At 58.9% G+C, this 9,864-nt stretch overlaps 1 protein-coding gene across 1 annotated transcript; it reads left to right on the top strand.

Moving 5' to 3' along the window:
* The first annotated feature begins 457 nt into the window (after positions 1 to 457).
* Positions 458 to 8,147, top strand: ELF3 (E74 like ETS transcription factor 3). The gene is made up of 9 exons (XM_035010330.1): positions 458 to 3,404; positions 3,835 to 4,005; positions 4,367 to 4,588; positions 4,820 to 4,906; positions 5,107 to 5,226; positions 5,388 to 5,477; positions 5,620 to 5,736; positions 6,656 to 6,851; positions 7,341 to 8,147. Exons 2-9 carry the CDS (start codon positions 3,843 to 3,845, stop codon positions 7,453 to 7,455), a joined length of 1,110 nt encoding a protein of 369 aa, XP_034866221.1. The 5' UTR covers positions 458 to 3,404; positions 3,835 to 3,842; the 3' UTR covers positions 7,456 to 8,147.
* Positions 8,148 to 9,864: the final 1,717 nt, after the last annotated feature.

Below are 9,864 nucleotides of genomic sequence, written 5' to 3'. Positions count from 1 at the left end.
GCTAAATTCCCTACCTGCAGGGCCATTCCTGTTCATCTGTTCCATTGCTTAAAAAATGTGTATTTTAGTGTTTTTTCTCTGGCCTTCTCACCATCCTTCCCTGGGCCTCACCTGCTTTTGCTCCTGGATGGTTGTTTTTTTTTTCCTGGGTAAGTATTTTAATGGTGTGGTAAGAAATAGAGTCGGTTCAGAACTTGGCACTAAGTTCCGATTTCCTGGTTTCAACACAGGAATCTCAGCTGAGGGAGGGTCTCGAAGAAAAACCCAATATTTAAATATATTTAAGTTGCCTTTTTTTTTTTTTAAGATTTTATTTATTTATTTGACAGAGAGAGCACAAGCAGAGGGAGAAGCAGGCAGAGGCAGAGGGAGAAGTGGGCTCCCCGCAGAGCAAGGAGCCTGATGTGGGGCTCCATCCCAGGACCCTGAGATCATGACCCAAGCCGAAGGCAGACGCTTAACCGACCGAGCCACCCAGGGTCCCCTAAGTTGCCTTTCTTCAATACAGGGCACTCCTGACCAAGTCTCCATGTGTGGCCATGTCCTTGGCTTTGAGGTTATCCATTCAGGCCTCCTGCTGTCCCCGCACTGGGTTGGGAAAGAGAACGCAGAGTAGCCACTTCAACAGATGTGTTCTCGCTCCTAGCAAGAGTTAGGGAATGGCGGTGAGCAGGTGCAGGCTGGTGAGGGCCTCCATCCCCTGGCGCGCCCGGAGCTTCGCCAGCAGAGAGGGAACTCTGGGTCTGAGGAGAGGGATTTGGAGGCACAGGACTGTAGGATCTCCTCCGGGCCCTGGCATTCTGATGGCAGACTGTCTCCATAGCTCTTTCAGGGCTGTCCCTGTTGATATGCTATAGGCAAGGATGATTTTAGGGCTATCCAGATGCCTCGCCTGCTCCCCAACTTGGCGGCTGGCTTAGCAGCTCTGACAGCCATGGCTGTCTTGCCTTGTTTGCACGAATACCTATGGCAGAATAGTAGGGTCGCTGGAGAAGCCCTTCCTCTGACAGCCGCTCTTTGACCCCACTAACTTTGAGCATCCTCACAGTGCACAGCATGGGTATCCTGAGTTGTGTTGCCTGCCCTGCTCACCCCTTTGCCACCCAACAGTCCTGCTGGATGTGCCTATCCTTTTATAGGGCTGGGAGGCAGTGCTTTTGCCATCCCGTATCCTGAAGATGAGGCTGTGCCGTTGTCTGGGCAAGCTTTATGGGGAGGGCCAAGGGGCTCTTCCTGCCCGGCAGGGTATTGGGAAGGCCGCCTACTCCACAGCTCCTCTGACCACTATCCTAGAACCTCTCCCCACTTCACCTCCAAGGCACTGACCTCAGACTGAAGTCTTTCCGCTTACCCTCCATAACATCACCCACTATTGGGCTATTATTGAAAGCATTAATACTTGGGAGATAAGGTGCTAGCCTATAGGGATTCCTTATCTCAGCCCCATTTCTTTTGTGAAGCCCTGGGAAGGCAAACATCCTTCTCATCCCACCCTCTGGAGCCTCAGCCAGGTGTCCCCCAGGGCAGGGGAGCATGTGAGCCGTCCTGGGGCTAGAAGCCGGTTCTCCCACATTCCAGGGTGAGTGACTGGGTGGAGGGTGTGCCCGCCTCAGGCTCCTTGGGGGAGGCCCCCTGAAGGGCTGGGGAAAATCCTACCGCCAGAGCCCCAGGCTCTCCTGCCACCCCAGTGGAGGGGGCCCTGGACCCTAAGCCCCTCTCCTAGGGCGCAGCAGTTTCAGGGACAAAGAGAAGATTCCGGGAGATGGCCTTCTTAGTCATCTGGCTCTAGAGAGAAGGGGGCAGCTCTGGAGGGGGCGTCACTGTATGAGGAGCCATTTCGCCCACTGAGGCTAAGCTTGGCCATGAGCCACCCAGGGTTGTGGCATTAACAAAGGAGGTGCGGAAAGAGACACTCAGATCCTACATCTTCAATGCATAAAAAACTAGATCTGGAAGAGATCTTAGGGATTATTAAGTCCAAACAACCTTGTTTTTACCCATGGGGAAACAAACAATCACGTAGCTGGGGAGTCACCTGAGCACAGGTCTCCTGCCTCCTCACCCCCCATCCTCTGCTGCCAGTGCTCAGGGTCTCCAGTGGGCTCTGCGTTCTTAGATGGGACCACAGACACAAAGGACTCACCGTGCCCATGGGGAGCGTGAGGGGCTGGCCGAGCCTCCGAGCCACTGAGCAGAGGACCCTGAAGCCAGGTGGCGCCTGCTATGGGGAGAGAGCACCAGCCGCACCACGTAACCAGCTCCGTGTGGCCTGGGCAAGTCACAAAACCCCTCTGAGCTAAGATGCTCTCAGCTTTAAAATGGAGACAACCCTACATTCCTTAGTGTTTTTGTGAGTTTTAAGTGGAGACTACGTTACAAGTGCCTGGTAAATGGTAAATACTGAGCGTTCCATTTTCTTCGTGGAATGCTGGGACCCAGGGAGGCAGGCTTCCGGCCACTAGAGGGTAGCAGACAGGTACCGACCGGTCAACTGGGCCGAGGGCGGGGAGACTAGAAGGGAGACCTGACGGCGCGGGATAAACACGGCCACGCGGATTCCAGCACCTGCAGGGTCCGAGGGCTCCGGCTGGGGCTGAGGGAGAGCCGGACCTCTCCAGAAGTGACTGCGGCTTGCAGGGGGTCCGGGTGGGCAAAGCGTGTCAAGACTACCACCGAAGTAGATGCCAGCGAGCAGACTACTGGGGACACGGGGGACGCTGGGGCCCTGAGGCTAGGCTGGACAAGCCCATGAATATTGCCTAGTGTCTGAAGAGCCTTCCAGCAGGAATCCTGGGCATTGTCGGAAAATGCCCTCGACCCCACTATCTGCTCTCCCCACGAGGCCCCCTTGCCCTCACATCTCTACCCGTTTGGGGACTAGCAGCTCTCCCCAGTCCTACCCTGTTCTCTTCCCCCTGCCAGCCCATCCCCGGCCTGGCCCCCCTGAGGAATTTCCTACACCAGTGGGTGGCCGAAAGTACAGATGCCCACCCCAGCGACTCTCCTGCCACCCGCCCAGGCCAGTGCCCTGTGCCCAACCCCAGAGGGTGCGGGATGACAGACTCTGACAATCATTAAACCAGCCGGGCCTGATTTCCCAGCACCGCCTGCCAGGATCCGGGCCAAGTGGCACAAAATATGCAAATCACCTGGGGCCAGAAGCCCAGTCTAAAGGCCAGGAAATCCCCTCCGTCCAATGAGCCACCAGCTCAGGTTACCGCCGGGCGCACTATAAAGCCCTGGGCTCAGGGAGGAGCTCCCACACGCCTCTATTTAGGGCGGGTGGGGGAGCGCGGGCCAGACGCCTCAGAGCTACCTGGCGCAGCTTTTTGCCTCCTGGATTTCTCGCCTGCCTACTGTCCCTTAATCCTGCCTGCCTGCCACACCCACACTCCGCCAGTCAGGTAGGACCCCCCCACCTGTCATATTGCCCCGCCTGGGCCCTGGGAAACGGAGAGGGGTCGAGGGGATGTGTAGTTTCTATACCCACCCACTGCAGCTGCGCACTGTAGGGCCCCTGAGCAGGAGTGTCGGGCAGTGGGAGCGCCCTGAAGGTCGCAGAGGCACTGTCTCTGGGAGGGACAGAGTGGCCCTAACTCTGCCAGTCCCACCCAAGGGCCCAGGGGGGCTGAGGAGGGGGCCCATGGGAGGCCTAGTGCCCGCAGCAGGCGCTGAGATCTTGGAGCCTTCCATGAGGAGAGGGTGTCCAAAGAGATATTGATCTTCACCGCCCCCTCTTGGGGCTCCTCCTGCCCCAGGCTTGGCTGGAACAGAAGAGCCAGAGGGTAAGGGAAGGACCCTGGCCCTCACCAGCCTTGGCCTCTCTCTCCCCAGGTAGCCTCATGGCTGCAACCTGCGAGATTAGCAACGTCTTTAGCAACTACTTCAGTACTATGTACAGCTCAGAAGAGCCCGCTCTGACTTCCGTCCCCCCTGCTGCCACCTTTGGGGCTGATGACCTGGTGCTGACCCTGAGTAACCCCCAGATGCCACTGGAGGGCACAGGTGGGTCTCAGCAGGTGGGATGGGGTGTTTGGGGGAGGGAGAGACATTCCTCTAAGAGTCTGTTAGATAAATGGGGAAGTCAGGCAGGGAGGAGGGTCCCCCCAGCAAATTCTAGCACTAGGGGCTGGGGGGACTTGTAAGAGGCTGAGGTATTGGGGTTGAGGGGCAGCGACCGACTAAGTGAGGTGCTGGGCGAAGGTGTGAATGCCACCCCCTGCCCCTCCTCCCGGCAGGGTCTCTGAGACGTGGGGGTGGAGGGGTTGGGGGGGTGATGCACACAGAAGCCCAGTGGGCGCCAGAAATGGGCGGTGAGGGTCCGGGTGCCTCAAGCTGACCTGATGCTGTGCCCGGTCCCTTGTAGAGAAGGCCAGCTGGTCGGGGAAGCAGCCCCAGTTCTGGTCAAAGGCCCAGGTTCTGGACTGGATCAGCTACCAAGTGGAGAAGAACAAATACGACGCGAGTTCCATCGACTTCTCGCGGTGTGACATGGACGGGGCCACACTCTGCAACTGTGCCCCTGAGGAGCTGCGCCTGGTCTTCGGGCCTCTGGGGGACCAACTCTATTCCCAGCTGTGGGACCTCAGTGAGTCCGGGCCGCAGGTGCCCCCGGGAGCCCAGGGCTGGAGGGGGAGGCCTCCCTCTCAGCTGGGGAGGCTGGCCTAGGGAACGGCCCACACCCCGAGCTGAGGCCAGCAGGGCTGTGGGAAGGACCTGCAGCCCCAGGCCAGTGGGCACAGACCGCAAAGGAAGCCCTGAGGGAAGAGGGGAGTGGGACGCCTGCCTGGGCTCTGACCCCTCCTCCCTTCCCAATCAGCTTCCAGCTTTCCTGACGAACTCAGCTGGATCATTGAGCTGCTGGAGAAGGACAGCATGGCCTTCCAGGAGACCCTGGGCCCCTTTGGTGAGAATTCATTTTCTCAATCATCCCCCAGCTTGTCCTATCCCATCTCAGCCTCTCCCTGAAGCACTAGAGCTGACCCTTGGTCGCCAGACTTCTGTCTCCCCCAGCTAGAAAAACAGCAGCTCGTTGGACCTCTAGGTGGCCTAGTGTCCCTGCCTGTTCCTCAGAACCCTGTCTGAACCCCTAACTCCTCTTCACAGACCAGGAGAGCCCCTTCAACCAAGAGATGCTGGAGGAGTGCCGGCAGGCCGGCCCCTACTTCCCTAGCAGCTACGGCCCAGGAGCCCCCTCCCCCGGCAGCTCCGATGTCTCCACCGCAGGTGAGCACCCTCGTCCGGGCCACAGCCTCCCTTTCTCCCAAACGTCCCGCAGCCCTTGGTTCCTGCACTAGAGCCCAGGCTTTCTGCGAGGAACAGGAGTGGGCTGGGCAGCGATCCCCCCGCAGAAGGTATGGACTCACTGTGCCCCCACCCCCCCCCAGGAACTGGTACTTCCCAGAGTCCCCACTCCTCAGACTCCGGTGCAAGTGACGTGGACCTGGATCCCAGTGACAGCAAGCTCTTCTCTAGGGGTGAGTGGGGGTCCCAGTGGGCAGTGCCCTTGGGGCTGGTCCTTCCCCTCATCCCTGCTCGCCTGCAGGGTCTCCCTGCAGGAGCTGCCCCCTCGAGCCCCCCCTTCCTTCCCCTCCTGACCTTGCACCTCCCCTGTCTTAGACGGCTTTCCCGACTATAAGAAGGGGGATCCTAAGCACGGGAAGCGGAAACGGGGTCGGCCTCGAAAGCTGAGCAAAGAGTCTCGGGAGTGTCTGGAGGGCAAGAAGAGCAAGCATGGTGAGCTCCTGGGGTCCCCCCCTTTGCTCTGAGGCCTGGGGGGTGGGGCGGGCGGCAGGTTCACTGTGGCGCCACTGGGGCTGCTTTCTCCCGTGTTCGCCGGCTGTCCACCCCGCTCCTCCCTGCCGCCGTCCTGGCTGTGCACGGGGCCCGAGGCTGTGTGGCACTGGTCACCACCTCCTTGCAGAGCCTAGGTCAGTGGTCCTGGAGAGGAGGGGAAACTGAGGCCCCTGGAAGAAGGCCCGTGGGACTAGAGCCCAGGTTCGCGGCCCACCCACTCCAGTCTCTCTGCACTTGCTCTGTCCTGCCTGCTGGGACACCCTCGGTGGTGTGAGGGGGCAGCTGGTGGGTGCTGGGAGGGCCCGCGGGGCCGCAGGGGGCTCAGGCAGAGGACCGTGACCCTGCTGCAGGCCTCAGGCCCTGGTGTGCGCCAGCCGGCCGCTGGGAACCGCTGGGTGACGGCCCCCAGCTCCTTGCCTCCGTTTCGTGCGGGCAGCCTCCCTCCCGCCACACGCTGCGCCTCGCCTGGCTTGCTTCTTGTCTTCAGGGGGCTGTTTTTTCCAGGAAGCTGTCCCCTCATCCCCCAGGCCAGGGCCAGCTCCCTGGTCCTGTACTCGCCAAGCTCTCACCACCTGTTGGTGTGTTTGCGTTTTCCCGGTGGCACCCACCGAACCATGGGCCCCTTCAGGCGGTAGTGGGTCTCAGTCACTCAAATCCCAGCCAGACACAGGATCAGTATTGGAGCGCATAAGACATCTGTGCTGTGTGAGAGGCAGGCCCCCTCTGGTGTGGGAGGCGGGAGGGAGCAGCCGTGACACGGCGCAGCCATCCGGGGGCGGCGTGCTGGGCCAGGCGGGGCCCACCGGTCTCGGAGGAGAGGGGCTACCCTGGCCTCTGACCGAAGCCTCTGGCCTTGCAGCCCCCAGAGGCACCCACCTGTGGGAGTTTATCCGGGACATCCTCATCCACCCGGAACTCAATGAAGGCCTCATGAAGTGGGAGAACCGGCAAGAGGGTGTCTTCAAGTTCCTGCGGTCAGAGGCTGTGGCCCAGCTTTGGGGCCAAAAGAAGAAGAATAGCAGCATGACCTACGAGAAGCTGAGCAGAGCCATGAGGTGAGCAGATGCTGCCGGGGACAGCTTGTCCCCGCTCCCATGGCTCTCTGACCACCACCCTCCTGACAGGTTTGAGTCCTGTAGAGTGAGGATAATAGTGTCTGCCCACTTCTGGGATTAAAGGATGACATGGAGAAAGCAGTAGGTCGGCATAGCAAACACAGCGAACTCTCTCTGGCAACGTTTCTTTGCATTATCTGCAAGGCTTGTCCTGAGAAAAGTTCTTAGTGGTGAAAAGAGCTTGAGCCAAGGCCTCCACCAAGACCTGGCTTTCCCCCTATTGAATCAATTAGATTGCTTGTCTGGACCTCAGTCTCCCCCTGAACGATCACTAAGGTCCCTTCCAGCCCTAAAATCACGTGGTTTCACGATAAGCTGGAACCCAGTGGGCCAGGCCCCGTGAGGATATCGGGGGCGGTGGGGGGAGGGCATCAGCAGTCCGGGCTGCTCCCTACCCGGGCCCGTCTGACCACCCTTGTCCGCACCCAGGTACTACTACAAACGGGAGATCCTGGAGCGGGTGGATGGCCGGCGGCTGGTCTACAAGTTCGGCAAGAACTCCAGCGGCTGGAAGGAGGAAGAGGTTGCCGGGAGTCGGAACTGAGGGTCCGAACAGGACCCAGGACCAAACGCACAGACTTGAGGCCTGCAGCCCCTCCTGGGAGGACCACCAGGCCCCCACCATTCGGGCAGGCTGGGGCCATGCCGTGGAGAGAAGCTGAGGTTCGGGTTCCTTGTTCAGCCGCCATCCTGGGATCTGGGGCTTGCGGCCTCTCCTCTCCGCCCTCCTCTTGGAATTACGAGCCCTGGGGTTTGAGGGGACCGGTCAGCTGACCACAGCTCCCAGCATCGTTCCTCTTACCTGGTGCCTCCCAGACCCAACACAGACAGCAGCTACAGATGATGCCTTCCGCCTCCAGATGCCTGGACTGAGCCAAGGAGGCCAGGAAAAAGCAGCAGGGGTGCTGCGAGAGAGGGGGCAAGACGGGGTCCTCCTGCCTCCTGCTTTCCGGACCGGCCTCCACCTCAGTGCTTGGACCCCGCAGGCAGGGGTCAGAGCACTCCCTAATTTATGTGCTATAAATACGTCAGATGTACATAGAGATCTATTTTTTCTAAGACATTCCCCTCCCCGCTCCTCTCCCTCCACGTGTTCGTGGTCAGACTGACTGTTCTAGGCCCTTGGCTGGGCCAGTGAGGGGCGGGGAGATGCCGGGACCCTCAGATTGGGGCTCCTGGCTCCTTTCTCCTGTGAATGGAAGCAGAGACCTCCAATAAAGTGTCTTCTGCGCTTTTTCTAACCTTTGTCTTAGCTACCTGCATACTGAAATGTGGGCCTCTGGATTGGATGAGGCCGTGGGGTTGGAGGAGGGGCGGGGCAGGAGCTTTACCGGGCTGGGGGTGAAGGCAGAGGCAGGCCTGCAGGGTAGGGACAGGTGTCCGAGAGCAGGAGGGCTCGGTTTACAGACAAGCTGCCCTGGGGGTGCTGGAGGGCAAGCAAAGGAAACAAGGTGAGACTGAGAAAGCTTCCCAGGCTCCGTGCAAGCAAGGGCATGAGCTCGGCCAGCCAGACACTGGGCCAGCCCGGCTGCCACGACACATTTGCGCGGTGACCTTGGCCAAGTCAGCCCTCTGGGCCTGCTTCCTTGCTGAAAGGCTGGGGTTTGGATCCAACGCTCTCTAAGAAGTCTAGAATTACGTATCGAGCCTTATGGGATAGACCCTTCAGACTCCAGCCGTGTTGGCCCCAAAGAGAGAAAACAAAATGGAGATGAGTACTTGATAAGAAAGAAGGGGGGAAGGAATAAACGTTTGCCAGCCTCGTGTACGCGAGGCACTGTGTCAGACAGCCCCTCGGCCCACCTGATCCTCTCCCAAAAAGAGAGAGGGAGATTTATCCCTCCCATTTTACAGATGCAGAAAGTGAGGTTCAATAGGGCCAGCAACTCAGCCAAGGCCTCTAGGGCAGCACCTTGGTGCTCAGTAGCTTTTACCCTGGGGGTGTCCCCAGGGTTAGGGCTCTTCTGACTTAATCCTCAGTACATTCCAGAAGTATGTTGCTATGTCTCCCCAGTGATATTGCAGCCAGGTTCTAGGAGAGGATTTTACTAAGAGGAGGCGTGCGTATGGTTCCTCATGAAGAGTATCTTCCAGTGGAAAGCTCCTTAAGTTTGAGGCTTCAGACTCCATAGAGCACATTAAAAAGGCACTTTGTAAGTTTAAAATGCTGTTTAGTTGTCTTGGAAATAGCAGATTATTCACTGAAGGCTGTGGGTAAGGAAGGGAGCTTAGAAAACCAGACGTGTGGAAGTGGGCCTTGCTCTGGAGAAATAAGGAATAGTAAAAAGGGAAGTGGGGAAGTTGGTTGGGGAGGCTAGTGGGGTCATGAAGGAAGCTAGAATCTTCTGGAGCCATTTTGGACCAAGTATTCCTGTGACTGCACAAGCAGGTTAGTCGACGTGAGTAAGGGGAAGGGTTAGCCTCGAACAGCCCTGGTCTCTGTGCGGGTCAGGCCACCTCTCGGCTGGGGAGCCTTTGGCAACTTAGCCTAAGAATGACCTCATGTCTTAGAAATGAAGAGGTGCTAGGCACCGCTGATTTTTCGGCCCATGTTATCTCGGGGGGTCTTCATACCCTAAAGAGAGGTGACCCTTGTCGCCGGAGTTGCCCAGCCAGGAGTGCGGGATGAACCTTAGGAACTCGAAGCACATTGCCCTGCTCCCCAGCGTCTTCAGTTCTAAGACGGAGCCACTGGCCTTGGGTGCCCACCCGTCGGTCTGAGTGGGGGAGGGGAGCTGGGACCCTGGGGCTGAGCCCCTTTGTCCTCTGCCGAAGGGCTGGGAGGCGGCTCTGGGCCCAGCACTACACTCTGACCTTTGTCCCGCCATTTTCTGTTTATGAGGTGCTTTCCTCATCCCATTATCTCATTTCATCCACACCATAGCCCTTTGAGGAGACTGGGCGTCCCCAGGTCCCTGATGAGGCTAGTGGCTGGCCCAAGGTCACCCCCGCC

The sequence above is a fragment of the Mirounga leonina genome, unplaced genomic scaffold (genome assembly GCF_011800145.1).
Source record: "Mirounga leonina isolate KUSES-001 unplaced genomic scaffold, KU_Mleo_1.0 Mir_154, whole genome shotgun sequence".
NCBI lineage: Eukaryota > Metazoa > Chordata > Mammalia > Carnivora > Phocidae > Mirounga > Mirounga leonina.
This window is presented reverse-complemented; position numbering and strand designations above follow the sequence as displayed.